Source organism: Symphalangus syndactylus, chromosome 1 (genome assembly GCF_028878055.3).
Source record: "Symphalangus syndactylus isolate Jambi chromosome 1, NHGRI_mSymSyn1-v2.1_pri, whole genome shotgun sequence".
NCBI lineage: Eukaryota > Metazoa > Chordata > Mammalia > Primates > Hylobatidae > Symphalangus > Symphalangus syndactylus.
Window position 1 is genome coordinate 49,551,502 of NC_072423.2, and position 24,226 is coordinate 49,575,727.

Sequence of the window (24,226 nt, forward strand, 5' to 3'; positions counted from 1 at the left end):
TCATTACAGTATTCTAAGAAAAATGCAGACACAATTCACTAATCTAGTAAATGTGTTACCTGTGGCCTTGCAGGCACACTTCAGTGTGTAAACATTTAACTTTTGCTCAGCATTGTAGGAAATCATCTGAAATTCATTGGCTAGCAACTACCTTCCCCTACCAGTTTCTCATTTTGCCACTACAGTTGTTAAACTTACCTCTTTGGGGTCTATATGTATCTTTCTTTTGACATGACCACTGGGCATCATCTTTCATATGCGAATGAAACCCAACTGTCTTCTTCTCCTTCCTATTCTCTCCATTGTTTGGAGAGTCTTGGTGCTTTTTAATAGATGATGATGTTCCGAGCTGCCAGCCATCACAGTTTGACTTTAATAAACTGAAAGAACAACAATGAATGAACTGTTGAAGGCACAGAAGGGGACACAGAGCATACAGATATTCAAATTCAGTATGGGTTGAAATGCAATTCATTAAGAACTCTCTTTATCTTACCTTTTATTGAGGTCTAATTTAAATAATTTACTCAATGTCTATTTTGTGTCCTGTCACAACAATTTTGGAAAAGAAATGGTCTTTATTCTCAAAAAGCTTACACTGGGAGTTGGGGAAATAAGATTCAAACTGATGAAACAGCTAATAAAGTCACAGAGTATGACTAAGAACCAGGCTATCTATAGAAATAAAAAGTATGCTAAAGCAGGACTTGCATATCTAAGATGTTTTCCAAGTACTAAAAATGAACACTAGGGATTAAAATATCACCAATGTGCCTCACACAAACGCGTTTGTGTTTCTAATTTTCAATTGTTATTAGTATTTATTATGTACCCAGAGTATGTAAGGAGTAGTGTAACAGTGCACGTAGAACTAGACTCCATACTTACCTAGTTTCATTAAAAGGTCAACAAGACAAATATAGAATAAAAGGCATTTTAATGAAAATGAACCCATGTACATATTTTCTTCTCTAATAAACTGTGTTCCCACCATTAGCACATTTCCTCTTATAATATTTTCTTATTTTAGGGAGAAATATTCTAATGATGTGTTATCTCTCACTATTCCAGTGTTCCCTCTTCATGTTTGTTCACAACAAACTCATGACACTTCGGTTTTGTCTTCCCCATGCCCATAAACAATGTGAAAATTAAAGAAAAAGACATGGAAATGCATAGAGGCAGCTACTCAAAAAACAAGATTTTAAAATTAAAATGTTTAAACTCTCCAGAAGCAGAGGGAATCTCTAGACAAAAATAAGCTGAATGGAGTGTTGCCAGGTCTATCACTTATTCTAGGTAGCCTTTGACCAGGATTCAAATCACATAATCTTCTATAAATATCTCTGGTTTATATCGATCAGAATTTTTAGCAGTGTTTGCTCATATCATAATTTATTAATAAAAACCAAGAAAGTAAATGGCTTTATGTTCAGAATTATATAAAGAAAATAAAATCATTAGTTATATGGCTTTACAAAGTAGGCACAAGAAAATGTATAAAAGTAATACTCTCCTTTTTTTTTTTTTTTAATCAGAACACAGAGACCATTTTCCTCTGCAGACCAACCAGAAGATGTATAACTTAGGGTTATACAAATTGCATTCATGGAACACGAAAATACGGAAAATAAAAGTACCTTATTGCGAATGTTATATAAATTTACGTCAACCCAGAGGCCCCAAACCCAGGCAAACCCAATGACTACATCTCTGCTTGTTCTGTAGAAAAATGAATGTGACCCCAACCACTGGCTTCCCCAAAATTGATTCATTCTCAGCTCAGCCAAACTCCCAAAACTGACTGCCTTCTGCTTCTTTACAGCATTTTCACAGAAGCTTTTCTGTACCTTTATTCAAAATTCCATCTTGGTAATCCTCCATCACAACTGGGAACTTGGCGTCTAATTTCCCTAAAATAAAGATGACTACAAGAAAAATTTCTCGGCCGGGCGCGGTGGCTCACGCTTGTAATCCCAGCACTTTGGGAGGCCGAGGCGGGCGGATCACGAGGTCAGGAGATTGAGACCACGGTGAAACCCCGTCTCTACTAAAAATACAAAAAAAAATCAGCCGGGCGTGGTGGCGGGCGCCTGTAGTCCCAGCTACTCGGAGGCTGAGGCAGGAGAATGGCGTGAACCCGGGAGGCGGAGCTTGCAGTGAGCCGAGATCGCGCCACTGCACTCCAGCCTGGGTGACAGAGCGAGACTCCGTCTCAAAAAAAAAAAAAGAAAAATTTCTTCCTTCATTTGTATTTATTTGCATATTCACCCATCTACTCGTCCTCTCTTAATGTCTCAAAAAATTTTACCTTTTATTTGCACTCTTGATACCATCTTGACCCATCCCTTCTGTGACTATGGCCTGTCAATCATCTCTTTTTCTTATAACTCACAAACTCCTCCTCTAAACTGGATTTTTTCCTAGGGCTACAAACAAGAGCAGATCCTCCATTAATACCCAGTGTCAGTGAGCGTGTGGGGACAAGAGCACTTTAATACCTATTGCAGGAACCACAAATGGGTATCACCTTTCTGTGAGTGACTTGTCAACACAAAATGAAAATGCATCCCTCTTTCAACAGTTCTACTTTTATCCCACACTTGAGGCCAGAAATTTGAGATCGGATTGGGCATCACAGCAAGACCCCATCATGAAAGCAAAAAATTGTTTTAAATTAGCCAGGCATGGTGGCATGTGCCTATAGTTCCAGCTACTTGGGAAGCTGAGGCAGCAGGATAGCTTGAGCCCAGGAGTTTGAGCTTATAGTGAGATATGACCATGCCACTGCACTCTAGCCTGGGAGACAGAGTGAGACTCTGTTTCCAAAAAAAAAGAAAGAAAAAAAAAGGAATTTCTCCTACAGAATTATATGAACAACAGCATAAGAACATTTGTTTGAGGATAATCACTGGAGAATTATTTGTAATAGTGAAAAACTGAAAGCAAATATCATTCTATAAGAGAATGAATAAATAAATTATGGTATATATTCATTATAAAGAACACTATTCAGCCATTAAAAAGAATGAGGTAATTCTTTTTTTTTTTTTTTTTTGGAGAGGAGTCTCACTCTGCTGCCCAGGCTGGAGTGCAGTGGCGCGATCTTGACTCACCACAACCTCCACCTCTCAGGTCAAGCAATTCTCCTGCCTCAGCCTCCCGAGTGCTGGGACTACAGGCATACACCACCATGTCCGGCTAATTTTTGTATTTTTAGTAGAGATGGGGTTTCACTATGTTGGCCAGGCTGGTCTTGAACTCCTGACCTCGTGATCTCCCCACTTGGCCTCCCAAAGTGCTGGGATTACAGGTGTGAGCCACCACGCTTGGCTAGAATGACGTAATTCTTTACACTGACGAGAAGAAACTTCATGACATGCTATTAAAATAAAAGCAATTTGCAATTATAGAGTATATAAGGTGATCTCATTTTTATAAAAATAAAAATATACAAAAATATTTTTAAAGTTCTGGATGGATAAATGTCAAACTAGAAGGGGGTAGAAGAAATAGAGGGAAGAGTTTTATATTTTAATTTATCTACCTCTGAATGTTTTAATTTCTTCCAATAGGCATGCATTTTATAATTTAAAAACAAACAAAAAACTCTCACCATGTCCCTTCCATTACCATCTCCTCTGTCCTTGTCTGCTGAATGTCTAGAAAACAATAATTTATTCTAACAGACATACCGACCAGAACTTGTTTTTAAAGAACAAATCAAAAGGCCTTTCTTCTTTGAACAGTCTTGCTTGTTACTATATCACCCTACAGAAATTCAAGAAATTCAAGAAAACATGTTTTCTTGAAATGTTTTCTCCCTTGGTCTTCATAATACATTATCCTGATTGGTTTTCTGGTTTTAGGAGACTTCTTCCTTCCCCTCAGATGTAGACATTCCAAAAGTCTGTCCCTGTCCTCTTCCCTCTTAGTACTTTCCTGGTGATCCTTGCCACACCTCTATATCTGCAAGTATGATTTCTAAATAGATTCTTCTAGTTCACAGTGCTTGCCAAAACTGCTGACCTGATCAAGCATCTGATGAAAAGCTGTAAAGCGATGTCTATTCCTGCCTCCCAAACCAACTCTTGCTAAAGCAATCCAGTATCTTTATCTTGAAACTACTTCCTCCTTCTGTTTCCATTCTCACTTAATGATATCACCACCCTCCCAGTCACTCATAAGAAATCTCAGTTGTCTCAACTTCTGCTTTCCTTATTCCTTTTTAATAAATTTCCTAATCAATCATTCACTTATATATTCATCAGATGTTGACTGAAGAACACACTTTATGGGCCTGATATGCACTGTGGGACTGCGCTGGGCAAAATGGAAAACAAACATTGGCAGAGGACTTATTTTATGCTAGGTGCTGGGTATACAAACATGAGAAAGCCCTCGTTTCTGTTCTTTTTTTTTTTTTTTTTGAGGTGGAGTTTCACTCTTGTCACCTAGGCTGGAGTGCAGTGGCACAATCTCGGCTCACCACAACCTCTGCCTTCTGGGTTCAAGCAATTCTCCTGCCTCAGCCTCCCGAGTAGCTGGGATTACAGGCATGCAATCCCATGCCTGTAACTTTGTTACATGCCCGGCTAACTTTGTATTTTTTAGTAGAGATGGGGTTTCTCCATGTTGGTGAGGCTGGTCTCGAACTCCCAACCTCAGGTGATCTGCCCGCCTTGGCCTCCCAAAGTGCTGGGATTACAGGTGTGAGCCACCGCACCCGGCCCAGCCCTGGTTCCTATTCTTAAAGAGATTTTAGTGGGGGAGACAGACGTGGAAACAATTTTTAATACCATATGCCAAATGCAGTAATTCAGGAATATACTGGATGTTATGAGAGTGCAAGGGCAAGGCACCTAACTTTATTTGCATAACAGAAGGGAGATTCCCGAAATACTCAAACTTAACCTTGGAAGATAAGGAAAAATGTTAAGAATGTTCTAGGTAAAATAAAACAGTATTAGCAAATATACCAACAAATGAAATTTCAGCTCATATTTTGGGAAAGTTAAATAGCTAGGTATTGTTACAGCATTAAATTTTGGGTGTGTGGTAGGGAGGAATGGAGATGAAGCAGGTGAGACAGGGCAGGTCAGATCATGAAAGGTTGCGTTTTCCATACTGAGGGGCTTGAACTCTATCTTGCGGCCAAGGTGGAGTCACTGAAAGGCTCTCAGGAGAAAAATGACATGATCCAACCTGAATTTATGAAAAATTACTCTGGCACCATTTAGAGAATGGGCTGCAGGAAACTGGATGAGTTGGAAGCCTGCTGAAACAGCTCTGGTGAGAGATGAAGGTCTGCAATAGAGAAGCAGTAGTAGGAATGGAAAGACATAGTTTAAGAAATATTTAGGATTTAAAAAGGGCAGAACTTGATGTAAAAGAGAGGGAGAGAAAAGTCAAGAATGCCAGAATTGTGGGTTGATAAGCAATACAGAGGAGGATTGGGGAAGAGTGGGAAAAATTAACTGCAGCTCGAGGTGCTTATGGAACATCTGAGAAGATTATTTCAAGAAAGTAATTTGATCAGTAACTCCATGGCTTTTTGCTATTGGCTAAGTGAGTTTAGAGGTGGTAGGGTTAAGGGAGGCAGAGTTGAGAAAGAATATGCTTCAATTTCAATTTCCTTGGTGTAGGAGGAGATACAGTTATTCTTGTGAGTGAGTAAAGTGGGTATTGAGAAGAGAGGTGAAGGTTTGGAGTATGTATTGAGGGAATTCGAAATAGAAATGAAAAGAAAAAGATTTTTCTGAAATGTTGAGGCCCTAACAGAAATAGAAATCATCCATTTGTAGCAGGGCTCAGGTGCAGAGATTAAAACGCAGAGAAAGTGGCGTGAGAGCTTGATCTAGGGTTAGGATTTTACTGGGACAATGCAGCAGACTGGGGGTCAAGGGAAATAAATATATTAATGTAGTTTAGGTCAACCATTAAGTCCAGGAAGAAAGTGAGGCAACAGGGACTGAAAAGACTGGCAGAAAAATGAGGGGAAACAAATAATTTAGATATCCCTTTAAGGTAAAGCGAAAATAAAACAGCAACAATGCCACAAATATAAAAACCCTTGGTATGGTGTATGTGATAAACATGGGAACATAAGCTGTAAAGGAAGAGGCTGGGATGGCAGAGTCAATGATTTTTCTCATGAAACCATAGTGGGTGATAGCCAGCTCTGGGTGTGGCCATGGATGATGCTGGAGTGAATTGAGGAATGCAGAAATTCTTTAGCTATGGCAATGGATACATCAACCATATGGATATTGGGATCTCACAGAATGATGGTAGGAGTTACGGGGGAGAAAGTGACTTTAAGTGGGACGTCAAGGTCCTAGTGAGATAATGATGGAAAACAAAGGATGGAAAAGGATGGACTGCTGCAGTAAAACTAGACATATATTTAGATTCACATAAATAAAGAGATATGCAAGAAAAATGCTGGCACTCCTCTCTCTGTTATCAAATGTGACAGAAAGAATGGCCTCTATTAGAAGTGGTGCTCTCAGAAAAGATGCTGATTTTAGGCAGTGATTCACAGCTTGGCAATACATTTATAAATAATCTGGGGAATTTTTAATAAGAGTGATGGACTGAGTCCCACCCACTTGTCGAAATTGAATTAATCAGTCTAGGGTGGGACCTGGATATTATTTGCTTCCCTCTCTCACTCTCCTTTCCTTTTAAAAAAGCTCTATAGGTGATTCTAATGTCCAGATAGGATTGAAAATTACTGAGTTATTGTGAAGAGTGGGAGAAAACATTCTTTTAGAAAAAGGCAGGATGAAAAGTGTGCATTTCCTATGAAACATGGATTCTCTAAGGCACCTGTAGGAAATCCTCGGGGGAGAGCAGGAGGGAAAGGGGTGTTAGTGATGTGAGGAAAACTAGGGGAGGAAAGGTAGACATTTAAGGGAATGAGAGTATAAGAGAAAAAATAGCACATGAAATACTCAAATTTTGGCATGAGTCTTTTTTTTTTTTTTTTTTTTTTAAAGAAAAAGAACAAGTCTTTGATTTAGAAGACCATAAAATCTAGGCTGGAGAAACAGATAGATACGTCTTAATTCCTCCGTTCATTTCCAATGGCCTGATTCAGGTGCTGGCCATATCATACCTAAACAATTGCTATATTGTCCAGTTTCTGAACCAGTCTGGGGAATCAGCCATTTCTTTGAAAAGGTCTGGTACCTTGTATTGAGGGGGGAAAAAAAAAAGGTATTGGATTGCCACAGCTCCCAAGTCCTTCCTGTGAACATGGAAAGAGAATATATGTATGTACCTATGTAGTCATTTCTATATATAGGTATACATATAGAGAAAAACATGCATTTATACAGAGTTTATACTAATATCTTCAAAATTCCAACTCTAAACCAACAGGGTTCATTTTAGCTTCTTCTCTTTCCATAGATATATCCTTTCTCCAACAATGAAAAAAACTGGCTGCCATTTTCTGTAATATAACTGAAGTGGCATCATTCATCTGGGGTAATACCCAAGGTTTGTTGCCCCAAGCCAAGGAAATCAATGACGCAGACACACAAGGAGTGAGTTTAAGAGTGGGGGTTTAACAAGTGAGAGAAAGAGAAAAGCTCTCTCTCCTGCAGAGAGAGAGGGGCTCCTGAGTGTGGGTCTTCTGGTTCCATGGTTAAATGCATGCGGTTTTATAGACAAGCTTGAGGAGGCAGTGTCTGACTTACATAGGGCCCAAAAGATTGGTCGGACCAAGTGTGCCATTTTCACAGTGCATGAAGAACGTGGCTGCCCCACCCTAATTTTTTATTATGCAGATGGGTTCTCTACCTTGCCAGCACCATGTTGCCTGTTCCTTTGCTGTACATGTGGTTGATAAAGAAAAGGAAAGATGGAGCCTCCATGTTGAACATGCCTGGCCTCCAGGTAACCTTTTCCTATTGGCACAGCTGCCAGCATTTACCTGTGCAAGCTTCCAGCTTGGTTATCTATGTCTGCAGCTCGATTTTTCAGGCTGCTCTTTGTTGGAAAAGAAATGACTTGGGGGCTGCTTTTTGTTAAAAGGGAAGCCTTACTGAGGACTCTCTTACCCTCTCTAACTGCTTAAATAATTTCTTTTTAGCCCCTGTACCATAATTACTTACTTAATACTTTTGTATTAAAATAATATTCTGTCACCACAGCTATTCATCCTTTACCAGCCTACTCCTTTCACACCACATGCTTCTGGGCTGCTTCTGCCAACACGCCTCTGTATGGACACTCTGGACACTGCAGGAGACAAAATGTGCTACCCAACAAAACGAAGGATTGCTGGGCTCAGGACAATTAAGAAAAAGCAAAAACAGGAAAGCTCTCTGCTCTCCCTTTATCTGCCTAAAAGCTGAACACAGATTTACAGAGACAAAAGGTACCCTACTCACCTTCTACTAGGGAGAACAAAGGTTAAACACTGAAGGCAACTTTAGACCCTTATCATCTGGAGACGATACCAGGGGAATCTACATTAACAGGCTTTACCAACTAGCCTTTATCTGCCATTTAGTTTCCTTGACTCAATTTGCTACCTTTAGGAACTTAAAGTCCTTTACCTTTGTCTCATTACTTTTCTAAAATTTTACTGTTCTTTCTTTGTTGAAGATGCTATAAAAGCTGGAATGAAAACTACCTCTTTGAGAACTACTAATTTTCCGAGTTTCTTCCATGTACATATGAAACACACGTGTTAATGTATGTTCGTTTTTCTCTTGCTAATCTGTTTTTTTTTTTTTTTTCTTTTTTTTTTTTTTTTTTACATAGGTCCATTCCAACTAAGAACCTATGAGGACTGAAGAAAAAATTATTCTTCCCCTACAACCCATTCCCACCTAGCCATGACTGGGCTACTCCTAAGGAAGCTCCCCTCATCCCTCTGGGTAGCGAGACCCCCTGCAAGGCCAAACTCCACATGGATACCTCCTTCTCATTCTGCTTAAGCTCCAACACACAACACCAGTGCAGTTCCCATATGGAAGCCCTCCTTACCATGCAAAAGTTCTGATATTCTATGCCTAGCTGCCCTCTTCTGTGGATGCCCTTCTCATACCACTCACACTTTAATGCCTCAAGATCAAATTATTTTTTGGCTAGGATGTGAGGTAGGGATCAAGGTTCATTTCTTCCCCATATTTATATCCAATATTTCTAGCATTACTTGTTTAAAAACTTTCCTTTTTCTACTGAATTGCTTGGCACCACTGTCAAAAAACAGTTGAGCATATGAGTGTGTGGGTCTGTTTCTGGACTCCATTCTTTTCCATCGATCTATTTATTCATCTAAAGGTGAATACCAACCTGTATTGATTATATAACTTTAATTTACATACCTAAAATTAGGTAGCATAAGTCCTTCAATTTAGTCTTCTACAATAACAAAGACTGTCACTGCTATTCTAGTCCTTTCACATTTCCATATAAATTTCAGAATAAGTTTGCCAACTTCTATAAAACAGTATGTTGGTATTTTGACTGAAATTGCATTGAATCTAAGACTCAGTTTGGAAAAAAATTTTGATATTTATAACAATACCGACTGGTCAAATTCAAGAGCATATCTTTCTTTCCATTTAGTTTTCTTAAATTTCTCTCAGCAGTATTCTGTGGTTATCATATAGGGATATTTTGCTTCTTTTGCTAAATTTATTCTTCATTATTTGATGGTTTTGATGGTACTATAAATGCTTTTATTTTCTATGCTAATTACTGTTATTACATAGAAATAAATTTTATTTTTATACATTGAATTTGTATTCTGTGATTGTGTTAAATTCACTTAATTCTAGTACTTGTCTCTGTAGCTTCCTTAGTATTTTTCCATGTATACAATCATGTTATCTGAGAATAAAGACAGTTTCGCATACTTCTTCCCAATATCTTTCATGCCTGATCACACTAGAACCTCCCAGACAATGCTGAATAAAAGTGGTAAGAGTGGACATCTTTACCCTGTTCCTAAAAGTGTTTATTATTAAAGAGATGTATCTCTGTTGACACTATCATTTTTCCAGCTTGATGAGAGGTCTTTTTTTCTTCCTATAATGAATAAGCACTGGATGAGTTCTGTCAAATGCTTTTCCTGCATCTGTTTGAGATGAAGTTTTCTTTAATCTTTAAAAAGGATTAAAATCGTTTTATTATGTTAATATCGCAAATTATATTGATTGATTTTCAAATGTTAAGCTGACTTTGCATTCCTGGGATAAAGCCTATTTAGTCAAGTTGTATTATGCTTTTTACATATTCCTGAACTTAAATTGCTGATATTTTGTTAAGGATATTTTTGTGGGTTTTTTTTTCCGCATTTATGTCCATGAATTTATGTCCATGAGGAAGATTGGCCTGTCATTTTCTTTTCTTCTAATGCCTTTACCAGGTTCAGACCTCACAAAAGAAGTTGAGAATAGTTCCTTCTTCCTATAGTCCAAGTGGTTCTCAAGTGTGGTAGGAGGAGAGAATGTTGCCACACAGAAGGCATATGGCAATGTCTGCAGAGGTTTTTGATTGTCACAACTCGGGGATGCTATTGGCATCTAGTGGGTAGAGGCCAGGGATGCTGCTTAACATCCTACAATGCACAGGACAGCCTCTCACAACAAATAATTACCTGGTTGAAACATCAATAGTACCAAGGCTGGGACACGCTGTTCTAGTCTCTGAAATAATTTGTGTAAGATTGATATTATTTCTTCTATAGATACTAGGTAGAATTTGCAAGTGAAGTTTTGATGGGTGTGTAGTTTTACTTATGGGAAAGTTCTTAACTAGAAATTAAATTTCTTTAACAGATATAGGGTTATTCAAATTTTCTACTTTTTTGTACCAATCTTGGTATATTATTGACTTAAAGGAATTTATATCGTTTAAGTTGTCAAAAGTGCTTGCAAAAAATTGTTCATAACATTCCTTCATTACTTAAAAATATAATTAAAACATATAGTGATATATCCTTTTTCAGTCCTGATATTGGTAATTTTTTTTCTTTTCATAGGAGGTTGATCATCTTGAAAAGGATTATTAATTTTACTTACAGTTTCAAAGAATCAACATTTAGTGTTGTTGACTTCTTATTTGGTTTTCTTTTTCACTGCATGACTTACAAAAGAGTAGCTGCTACAAGGTTGAAAGCAGAAGAGAAATACAGTCACAGACTCTATCATGATGTTTCAGTCAATAATTGACCAAATATATGACAGTGGTCCCACAAGATTATAATATCAACTTTTTACTATACCTTTTCCATATTCAGGTACACAAATACTTACCATAGTGTTACAACTGCCTAGAGTATTCAGTACAGTAATATGCTCTAAGTAGATTCCATTTGTCAATTTTTGTTTTTGTTGCAATTGCTTTTGGGGATTTCGTTACGAAATCTTTGCCTGTGCCTATGTCCTGAATGGTACTGCCTAGATTTTCTTCTAGGGTTTTTATAGTTTTGGGTTTTACATTTAAGACTTTATCCATCTTGAGTTAATTTTTGTATAAGGTGTATGGAAGGGGTCAAGTTTCAATTTTCTACATAAGGCCAGCCAGTTCTCCCAGCACCACTTATTAAATAGGTAATCCTTTTCCCAATGCTTGTTTTTGTCAGGTTTGTCGAAGATCAGATGGTTGTAGATGTGTGGTCTTATTTCTGTGTCTTCTATTCTGTTCCATTGGTCCATGTGTCTGTCTTTGTATCAGTACCATGCTGTTTTAGTTACTGTAGCCTTGAAGTGCAGTAGCGTGATACCTCCAGCTTTGTTCTTTTTGCTTAGGACTGTCTTGGCTATATGCGCTCTTTTTGGCTCCATATGAATTTTAAAATAGTTTCTTCTAATTCTGTGAAGAACGTCAATGGTAGTTTAACGGAACACTACTGAATCTATAAGTGACTTTGGGTAGTATGGCCATTTTTACAATATTGATTCTTTCTATCAGAGCTTCTGCACAGCAAAAGAAACTATCATCAGAGTGAACAGGCAACCTACATAGTGGGGTAAACTTTTTGCAATCTATCCATCTGACAAAGGTCTAATATCCAGAATTTATAAGAAACTTAAACAAATTTACAAGAAAGAAACAAACAACCCCATGAAAAAGTAGGCAAAAGACATGAATAGACACTTCTCAAAAGAAGACATTCATGCAGCCAACAAACATATGAAAACAAACTCAACATCACTGATCATTAGATAAATGCAAATCAAAACCACAATGAGATACCATCTCATGCCAGTCAGAATGGCTATTACTAAAAAGTCAAGAAACAACAGATGCTGGCAAGGTTGCAGAGAAATAGGAACGCTTTTACATTATTGGTGAGAATGTAAATTAGTTCAACCATCGTGGAAGACAGTGTGGCGATTCCTCAAGGATCTAGAATCATTTGATCCAGCAAACTCATTACTGGGTATATACACAAAGGAATACAAATCATTGTATTACAAAGATACATGTATGCATATGTTCACTGTGCCACTATTCGCAATAGCAAAGACATGGAATCAACCCAAATGCCCATCAATGATAGACTGGATAAAGAAAATGTGGTACATATACACCATGGAATACTATGCAGCCATAAAAAGGAACAAGATCATGTCCTTTCAGGGACACAGATGGAGCTGGAAGCCATTATCCTCAGCAAAATAATGCAGGAACAGAAAGCCAAATACTGCATGTTCTCACTTATAAGTGGGAGCTGAACAACGAGAACACATGGACACAGGGAGGGAAACAACACACCATGGGGCCTGTTGGGAGGTGTGGTGCGGGGAGGGAGAGCATTAGGAAAAATAGCTAATACATGCTGGGCTTAATATCTATGCGATGGGTTGATAGGTGCAGCAAACCACCATGGCACACATTTACCTATGTAACAAACTTGCACATCTACCCTAGAACTTAAAATAAAAATAAAAATGTAAAGAAAAAAATGTCCTACAAGTTTGTAGCCTAGGAGCAATAGGCTACACTATATAGCCTAGGTCTATAATAGGCTAGGTTTGTGTATGTATACTCTATGATGTCTGCACAATAATTATTAAGACATTTCTTAGAACATATACCTATCAGTAACTGACACATAACTATATAGAAATGCTACAAATTGGGCAATACTACGAGAAATTTTAAGTTCTGACACAGAATGGAGGGATATCGTAATGTCCTAGACCTCAGCTAAGAATACTAGAAAGCCCACATACTAGAAGAAGGCTTATCATAAACTTCTCTAACAAAGACCAAAATCAAGCTTCAGTGAAATATACAAAGAAGGAGTTTGGAGAGTGAGTCCTATCAATTTAGAGGGGCTTGGAAAACACCCCAGGCTTTCCAGAGATCTGCCCTTACAAAGCATAAAACCGAACCTATCCAAGTTCAAAGGTGACTAACTGGTAGCTACATTGCAGATGAGGGCAAAAATCAACACTCTTCAGAAAATGATAATAAAACCCCTATCTATAATGTTTCATCCATAATATTCAGGACAAAATACAAAATTACCAGACGTGAAAAGAAACAAAATGTTAACCACAGTCAAGGAAAAAAAAATAAATCAATTAAAATCAACCAAAAGATGGCCCACATGTTGAACTTGGCAGGTAAGAACTTTATTTAAATTAACGATTATAAATATGTTGCTGGCCATTGTCTTTGTCTGTTTTGTGTTGCTATAAAGGAATGCCTGAGACTCAGTAATTCTTAAAGTAAAAAGGTTTATTTGGCCCATAATTCTGATGGCTGGACAGTTTAAGATTGGACATCTGCACCTGGTGAGTACCTCAGTCTGTGCCCATTAATGGCAGAAGGCAAAGGGGAGCGGTATTGTGCAGACAGTACATGGTGAGAGGGGGGAAGGAGAGGGGTGAGATGTCAGCTCTTCTGAACAACCAGCTTTCATGGGAACTAACAGCGTAAGAACTCACTCCAGAGGGAGTTAATCTACTCATTAAGGTTCTACTCCCATGACACAAACACCTTCCATTAGGTCCCATCTCCAAAACTGGGGATCAGATTTCAACATGAGATTTGGAGGAGACAAACATCCAAACCATAGCAGATATAAAGAAAAACATAGTCTTAATGAGTGAACAGCCAGGCAGTTTCAACAGAGATACCAAGTCTAAAAAAGAACCAGATGGATATTCTAGGACTAAAAATTACATTGACTGAAATAAAAATTGGAAAATGAAGACAGAAGAACAAAGGGAAAATAAATTATATGGCAGAATCAATAGAAATGACCCAATTTGAAGAACAAAATGAGAAAAAGATTGAAGAAAAATGATTAAAGTCTCAGGTATCTCAGAAACAATATTAAGCTGTCTAATAAATACAACTGGAGTACCAGAAAGAGAAGAGATGGAGAATGGAATAGAAAAAAAATCTGAAGAAATATGTCTTAAAAAATTGGCAGAATTTTCCACAAATTTGATGAAAAACTTTGACCTACAGATCATAGTCAAATTGTTGAAAACCAAAAATAAAAATAAAAAGAGAATCTTGGCAGCAACCAGAGAAAAATGCCAATTACATAGAGAAGAACGATGACATCAAGGATAGTCAACATGTCTTTAGAACGATGATGGCCAGAAGACATCAGTATCTTTAAAGCGCTGAAAGGAAATAAATAAACCTGTCAAACAAAATTCTACATCTCATGAAAAGATCTTTCTAAAATGAAGGAGATATGCCATTTTCCAAGGAAGAAAAACAGGGAAAATTTGTTGCCAACAGACCTGTGTTACAAGAAATAATAAAATGTTTTTTCACGTTGAAACCTGAATTTATACAAAGAAATGAAGAGTATCAGAAATAGTACATGTGTAAATATAAAAGGCTGTATTTTCTTAGTCGTCTATTAATTTCTTTAAAAGAAATACAAATGTTTAAAGCAAAAACAGTAACACTGGGATTCATAAAGTATTAAGATCTAATGTATATGACAATAATGTCACAAAGAATGGGGAAGTAAATATGTTAGCAATAAAAAAGGCCTTACATTCTACGTAAAATTGCACAGCATTAACACTATGTAGACTGTAGTAAGTTAGGGAAACATATTGTAATCTCTACAGAAATCACCAAAGAAAACGCAAAGCCATATAGCTAATAAGATAATAGAGGAATTATCCTGAAGGAGCTAAAAGCAGAACTACCATTCGACCCAGCAATCCCATTACTGGGTATACATCCAGAGGAATATAAATCATTCTACCATAAAGACACATGCATGCCAATGTTCACTGCAGCACTATGCAAAATAGCAAAGACATGGAATCAATCTAAATGCCCATCAATGAATTTAAAAAATGTGGTACATATACACCACAGAATACTATGCAGCCATAAAAAGAAGAAGATCATGTCTTCTGTGGGAACATGGATGGAGCTGGAGGCCATTATCCTTAGCAACCTAATGCAGGAACAGAAAACCAAATACTGCATGCTCTCACTTATAAGTGGGAGCTAAATGATGAGAACACATGGACACAAAGAGGGGAACAATAGACACTGAGGCCTACTTGAGGGTGCAGGATGGGAGGAGGTAGAGGAGAAGAAAAAATATGCAGGATGGGAGGAGGTAGAGGAGAAGAAAAAATAACTATTGGGTACTAGGCTGAGTACCTGGGTGACAAGATAATCTGTAAAACAAACCCCCATGATACAAGTTTCTATATAACAAACCTGCACATGTATCCCTGAATGCACAAGTTTAAAAACTGAAAAAAAAAAAAAAAAATGTATTATCCTCCCCTTTCTCCCAAAAAAGGAGCAGAAAACGAGAAACAGCAATGAACAAACGAAAAAAGATAAACTAATAAACTGGGAGCGGGGGAAGCAAAATGCTAGACCTAAGTTCAACAGTATCAATAATTAAGTTAAATTTAAATGGATTAAGTACTCAAATGGAATAGATTGTCAGACTAGAGAAAAATGCAGAACAAAATCATACGTTGTTTAGAAGAGTTAACACTTTAAAAATAATATAATAAATAGGTTAACATAAAAGGATGAAAAGGGACAGGCCATGAAAACGATACACATGAAAGGCGGGAATGATTATATAATATCAAATACATTAAATGTTAAGCAAGAGTGTTACCAGAGATAAAGAGAAATATTTCATCATGATAAAAGGGGTAAATAATCAGGTAGACATAATAATCATAAATACATATGCATCTAGAACAATGTTTCAAAATACATGTCATAAAACTGATAAATCTGAAGGAAAAAGTAGAGAAATTAAAATCATATTTGGATATTTTAACATTTCTTTTTTATCAGTTGATAGTACCAAAAAATAAACCTCCTGAATTCAGCAGGCTAAAGAAGAAGTGAAAAATACTATTAATCAATTTGATCGAAGTGACATGTACAGAACACTACACTCAACAGCAGACTATACATTTTTATAAGTGCATATGGAATACTGACCAAGACAGAGCACATGTTGGGTCATAAAATAAAGTTCAATACATTTCTAAAGAATAAAAGCTTACAGAATATGTAATCTGACCACAATGGAGTTAAACTAAAAATAAAAAACATCTAGAAAAATCTCTCTAGTATTTGGAAATTATTTAATATACTTTTTTTTTTTCTTTCTTTATTTTTGTGAGACTGATTCTCACTCTGTTGCCCAGGTAGGAATGCAGTGGTGCGATCATGGCTCACTGCAACCTCCACTTCTGCTGAGCAGCTAGGACTATAGGCATGTACTATCATGCCTGGCTACCTTTTGTATTTTTTGTAGAGATGGGTTTTCACCACGTTGCCCAGACTGGTCTCAAACTCCTGGGCTCAAGCCATCCATCCGCCTCAGCCTCTGAAAATGTTGAGATCACAGGCATGAGCCACCAAAACCGGCCTATTAAACACACTTCTAAATAACCCATAGGTAAAGAAAAATCACAGGATAAATTAGTAAATATTTTTTAAGGAATGATAAAAAATATAACATATTAAAATTTGAGGGATAAAGAAGCAGTACTGGCTGGGTATGGTGGATCACGCCTGTAATCCCCACACTTTGGGAGGCGGAGACAGGAGGATCACTTCAAACCAGGAGTTCAAGACCAGTCTGGGCAACATGGTGAAACCCCATCTCTACAGAAAAATACAAAAATTAGCTGGGTGTGGTGGTGTTTGCCTGTAGTCCCAGCTACTCAGGAGGCTGAGGCGGAAGGACCACCTGAGTCAGGGGAGGTAGAGATCCAAGATTGTACCACTGAACTCCATTCTGGGTGACAGACTTACACCCTGTCTCAACAACAACAAAAGAAGCAGTGCTTAGAGGAAAAATAATTTCAGTGCTGGTATTAGAAAAGAAGTTTAAAATCAGTGATGTAATATTCTATCTTATGAAGCAAGAAAAGGAAGAGCAAACTAGATACAAGGTAAGGAGAAGGAAGGAAACAGTAAAGAGTAGAAATCCATAAAACAGACAAATAAAAACACAAAAGAAACATAAAATTGGCCTCTTGAAGAGATTATTACAAGTGGTACACCCCTGTACCAAGACAAACTAAGAAAAGGAGAAAACTCAAGTTAGGAATCAGAGATGGTATCACTATAGAGCCTACAAACAGTAAAACGACATTAAGGTTATATCATGAACAACTTTATGCCAACATATTTAATGAAATGAATGCATACGTTTCTTAAAAAATATAACTTGTCAAAACTAACTCAAGAAGAAAGAGAAAATATGAGTAGCTTCATATCTGTTACAGAAATTGAATTCATAATCAAAGATGTTCCCACAAAGAAAACTGCCCAGATAGCTTCATTGGTAAATTTTATCACATATAAGAAAGAAATACTGCCAATCCTACATAAACTTTCAGTATACAGAAGAGGAGGAAATACTTTGCAACATATTTTGTTACTGTGAAATACCTAAGTTATTATAAAATAATATAAAATGGTACCATATCATGGCCAAGTTAGTATTTTTTCAAAATATAACATTGGCTTAACATTCAAAAATAAATCCAGGTAATTGGTACCACTAAAAGAAAAAAGGAGCAAAACCATATGATTATATCAATAAATGCAGGAAAAGCATTTGACAAAATTATGATTAAAAACTCTCAGTAAACTAGGAATAAAAGGAAACTTATTTCAATTTTATAGAGGACATCTACCAAAAACTTGTATTTAACATGTTACTTATTGGTTAGTTACTGAATGACTTTTCCCTAAGATTGGGAACAATATAAGGATGTCTTCTTTAATACTTTCATATTGTTTTGAAAGTCTTAGACAATAAAATAAGCCAAAAAAAAAAAGAAAAGAAAGAAAAAAAACAAAAGGCATAAAGCTTGGAAAGGCATCAATAAAGCTGTTATTATCGACAGGCAATGTGATTGCGAATTTCAATATCCTAAGGAATCTACAAAAACATAAACACTGGTAGACTACGTCTATTTAACAAATTGCAATATATAAACTAAGTCTTCAAAAACCAATAGTCTTTCTATATCATTAAATTCCACAAAAAACGTGTAAGACTGGTAAACTGGAAACTATACGGCATTGCTGAGTTAAATTTAAAAATATCTAAGTAGGGCCGGGCGCAGTGGCTCACGCCTGTAATCCCAGCACTTTGGGAGGCCGAGGCGGGCGGATCACGAGGTCAGGAGATCGAGACCATCCTGGCTAACACGGTGAAACCCTGTCTCTACTGAAAATACAAAAAATTAGCCGGGCGTGGTGGCGGGCACCTGTAGTCCCAGCTACTTGGGAGGCTGAGGCAGGAGCATGGCGTGAACCCCGGGGGGTGGAGCCTGCAGTGAGCCGAGATCGCGCCACTGCACTCCAGCCCGGGCGACAGCGAGACTCCGTCTCAAAAAAAAAAAAAAAAAAAAAAAAATCTAAGTAGGCCGGGCATGGTGGCTCACACCTGTAATCCCAACACTTTGGGAAGCCAAGGCAGGCAGATCACTTGACGCCAGGAGTTCGAGACCAGCCTGACCAACATGGCAAAATTCCATTGCTACTAAAAATGCAAAAATTGGCCAACTGTGCTGGCACATGCCTGTAATCCCAGCTAGTGCAGAGGCTGAGGCACGAGAACTGCTTGAGCCTGGGAGGCAGAGGTTGCAGTGAGCCAAGATCACGCCACTGTACTCCAGCCTGGGGGACAGAGCAAGACTGCCTCAAAAAAAAAAAAAAAAAAAAAAAAAAGAAGTAAATCCAGAAATAAACTATTTTCATGGACTGGAAAACTCAATATTTTTTAGGGTGTCAGTTCTCCCCAAATTGATTGAATCATAATTCAATTTACTTAATAGAAATTGATAAACTAAATCTAAAATGTAAAGAACCTAGAACAGAAAAAATAATTTTTAATAGAAAAGTAAGGTTGAAGGTTTACTATACCTAATTTCAAGATTTACTATAAAGCTCAAGTAACCCAGAGTGTGTGGCATTGACATAAGAATGGACATACAGATCAATGAAACAGAAGTCCATAAATCTGTGTGTGTGTGTGTGTGTGTGTGTGTGTGTGTGTACACATTCAATAACTTTTGAAAATGTATCAGGCAATTCAATGAAGAAAAAAGTTTTTTTCAACAAATGGTGCTGGAGAAACAGAATATCTGTATGGAAAAGAACGGGGCTGGGTGCGGTAGCTCATGCCTGTAATCCCAGCACTTTGGGAGGCCAAAGGCGGGTGGATCACCTGAGGTCAGGAGTTCGAGAACAGCCTGGCCGAACTAGTGAAACCCTGTCTCTACTAAAAATACAAAAATTAGCCAGGCGTGGTGGTGTGGGCCTGTAATCCCAGCTACTCAAGAGGTTGAGGCAGGAGAACTGCTTGAACCTGGGAGGCGGAGGATGCAGTAAGCCGAGATCATGTTGCTACACTCCGGCCTGGGCGACGGAGCGAGACTCCATCCCCAAAAAAACAAAAACAAAAACAAAAACAAAAAAGAAAAAGAACGAACCTTGAGCCCTACATCATACTACACACAAAAATGTATTTAATATGGATCATAGACTTAGATGTAAAAGTTAAAACTATATAACTTCTATAGCAAAACACAAGAGAATATCTTTCTAACTTTCATCAATATTAAAAATTCCTGCTCTTCAAAAACATCATTAAAGAAATAACAAGTCACATACTGGGAGAAAATATTCACAATACATCTGATGAAGACTTTGTATCCAAAATATTCAAAGAACTCTATGTTCAATAATTGAGTTGTTTATCCAATTAAAACTGGTTAAAAGATTTGAACAAATATTTCACAAAAAGTTATATGAATGGCCAATAAACATCATCAGGAGAACTGCATACTAAAACCACAATGAGATGCTATTTCATATCCATTAAAATGTTTAAAATTAAAGTAATAATACCAAGCCTTGGCAATGACATGGAGCAACTGGAATTCTGCTGCTTTGCTGATAGAATTGTTATATAGCTTTGGAAAACAGTTTGGCAGTTTCACGTACAGTTAAAAATAAACTTACAATATGATACAGTAATTTCACTCCTAGATATTTACTTCAGAGAAAGAAAACATGTCCACTAAAGACATGTACACAAATGTTCAGAGCAGCTCAGTTGTTTTTTGTTTTGCCAAAATTTGAAAACAATCCATATGTCCATCAACAGATACCGATAAACAAGTTGTAATATTCTTATACAATGAATTACTTCTAAGGAATAAAAAAGTAATGGAATACTGAAACATGCAGCAATTTGGCTATATCTCCAAAACATTATGGTGAGTAAAAGGTATCAGACTTATGCATACTGTATGATTCTATTTATATGAAGATTTAGAACACGCAATAATATTTGAAGTGATATATATCAGATTATTGGTTGCATGGGCTAGGGATCTTTGGAGGGAAACTCATCAAAAAGTGGTATAAGGTGCTTTGTGGGGTGATGAATACTTTCTGTTGTAATTGGGGTTTTGTGTTAAATACACAAGTATATTCCTTTGTTAAAACACATCAAGCTTGATATGTGCATTTCACTGAATGTAAGTTATATTTAAATAAAGTTGATTAACAATAAAGTTGAAGACAAATGTAGAAAAACTTTCACCAAAGAACTTTTAAATATACTGAGATGTATCAAAATTAAGAACTATGTAAGTTATTTCCTAAACTAAAAGCACCCAGATAACACACTGAAGAAACATTCACTGACCACGTACTTTGAACCATTCACTGTACTAGGCACCATAAAGTCAAAACCTAATTGTCAGATGATCAGTGTTTCTTATCAGTTCACACAGTCTAGATAAAATGCATACAATGAATTATTTGTTAATAGAACAACATCATTCACTGTTATGGATGGAATTATTAGAAATAGTTTTCTGTCATTCTTATTTAGCATCTGATGGAGCTGTTAAAAGTGATGAAAAAATAATGAAAATCAAGATAGCGGAAGACAGCTTAAATCCCTAGCATTTAGGCTTGCTACACTGTAAGTCACCCTTAAGTTCCTAAGATTTTACTGAACTCTATTTCCATATTTTAATATTATAAAATACTAAATGAGAATCTTTGAGTAGCCCTGATTTAGGGTGGGGAAAGAAAAAACATTCTCAGTTCTTGAAGTTTAATGAAATTCTGGTAATTCAAAGCACCTTGAACTTTTCTTGCTATTTTGCCCAAATCTTATATCGCGATAGTCTGTCTGAGCTTGAATGGCAAATTTTAAATGTCATTCAGGACCAATTCAATACCATATGTATTTGCATTCCTTAAAAGGTAGAAAAACATTAACCTTTTGTTTTATTGAATTAAAATGCCATGGAAATGCTGTTGTAGTCTTGGGAGACTGAAATACTTTTACAAAGAAGAATAGTTGTCATTTATTAACACAAAGAACAATTACTTGATAGGATGCCTTCTGACAAAGAGCAGATTGGTATTCTCATCATAGAAAAGGCATTATAAAAAAAAAAATCTAGCCTAGACCTCTGAGACTTGAATAATTTAAAGCTGCATTTGGTGCAATTTGCATTTTTCTTTAGGGAGGCAAAGTTAAATACCTTTAATTTGTTCTAATTATTTCAAATTTGCAAGTTAATTATGGCTGATCATTAAATAACAAAAAGGACTATCATCTCCATAGAGTTTTACCTCCTACCCTCTGCATTACTTAAGCTAGATTTTAGTATGCATGAATTAACTTTCTAAATAATCACACGGTTTGACTAAATGGCTCAGTAAAATGAGCTCTGATCCTCCGAATAAGCATTAATGGACATTAGAAATGCTACTGGGACTCATGTTACTTACATTATAAGTATTTTTAATGGGGCCTTATTTACTAATCTTTATGTACTGTTCAAGTTAGAACACCATATAGATACATTATTCTGCTTTACTGGAGGAAAAGTCTCATCTTTGAGACGATAAAAACAAATGTCCATTTAACACCAACTAAATTCACGTTAAAATTAATGCAGGGATGAGACAATGGGATTTAACTTGTTTTAGCTAGTTGCTCATCTCAATAAATCAATCTAGCAAAAATTGTCTACTTGGTCTGTAAATGAAATACTACAAATTTCCTGATGTGCTAAGTGACTCAAGTAGCAAAGGCAGGTCCAATAATAACCATAAACTAGCATTTAAATTCCACCTGCTATTTGAAAGGAAGAATTCAGGATTTCTTAGGTTGTACCACTTTCTAGTTACCATTTCTGTGCATACTTGGCTGCCAATGAATACAAGCCAGGTGTCACATACCATACTGCTTATAACTCGTCTTAAAGATAATTTTCCTAAACATCCCAACTAAATCTTCATATTTCTCTGCAATGGACCTGTGAATGAACAAAAATTTTGAGACCAAAGTGTTTAAAGAACAACATTTCGGCCGGGCGTGGTGGCTCATGCCTGTAATCCCAGCACTTTGGGAGGCCGAGGCGGGCGGATCACGAGGTCAGGAGATCGAGACCATCCTGGCTAACAAGGTGAAACCCCATCTCTACTAAAAATACACACAAAAAAAAAAGTTAGCCAGGCATGGTGGCAGCCGCCTGTATTTTCAGCTACTAGGGAGGCTGAGGCAGGAGAATGGCGTGAACCTGGGAGGCGGAGCTTGCAGTGAGCCGAGATCGCGCCACTGCACTCCAGCCTGGGTGACACAGCAAGACTCTATCTCAAAAAAAAAGAAAAAAAAAAAAAAAAGAACAAAATTTCATACATGAAATATTCCATGTACTGTCAAATCTTTCTGCCTTCCAACTCCAAAATTATCAATATAAATTTTATTTCCATATATCCAATAATATTATCTGAGAGCCTACTATGTGTCAGTTCTGTATTCAGGCATGGAGGTACACAAAGGAGTAAGTGACTACCTTTGGATATTTACAGGTAAAAAGGAAGAAACAGGCAACTAAACAATGAATACATAATGTGGCAGGTGTTACGATGGCAGTATGCAAAGCGCTACATGAAGCAGGTAACAAAAACAGGAAGCTTGCAAGAAGAGGAGAATGGAGGCAGGGTCATGAAGGGAGTGAGGTAAGAAAAGTCAGTAAAAAGGAATAATAATTTACTAGTATTTATTATGCAAAGGCACTGGCATGGTCCCTGGCTTCAAAAAATGTGACCATCATAGTGATTAATTTACTTATGCCAAATCCCTTAGGTGTACTGGGTAGAATAACGGTCTCTGGACAACAATAGATAGAAAGATGTAACTTAGATGTGTGGTGTAGGAAAGAGAAGAGTCTGACCCCGAGGAGCACTAAGGGCAGCAGAGTGGTTAAGAACATCAGCTTTGGTGTCAGACAGAACTGGATATTCTATAGTTATTTCCAAGTTCTGATAGATGTAATTTCTTAACCAAGTTACTTAACCTTTCTGGGCCTCATTTCCTCATCTATAAAACAACTTATTAATAGTATGTAACTCACAGAGTTGTTGTGAGGATTAAACGAATTAACATAAGATGTATAAAAGAATGCTCAGCACATATACACTACCTAAATGCTGGCTTCTATGATTATCATTGTTACTATTAAATGAGGAAACATTTTAAAGGCTTAGAGCAATATCTAGTACATAGAAGGTGTTCAATAAGTTATTATAGACTAGCTGAAGAGTAGATGTTATAATTGCTGAGAATTATAGAGAAAAAGTAGGTCATGGGGGGTAGAGATAATTGGATTGGATCTGGAGATATTGAATTTGAGGGATGTGTAAATCACTTGGGCTAGTTATATTA

The 24,226-nt window shown here is 37.0% G+C and overlaps 1 protein-coding gene across 1 annotated transcript in view; it reads right to left on the bottom strand.

Annotated features, from left to right (window-relative positions):
* The window catches only part of KIAA1328 (KIAA1328 ortholog), a 392,043-nt gene that overhangs the window by 82,854 nt on the left and 284,963 nt on the right, over nt 1–24,226 (bottom strand). The window contains exon 10 of the mRNA XM_063640193.1: nt 199–380. Within this exon, the coding sequence (XP_063496263.1) occupies nt 199–380 (182 nt within the window). The remainder of the gene's footprint in view (nt 1–198; nt 381–24,226) is intronic.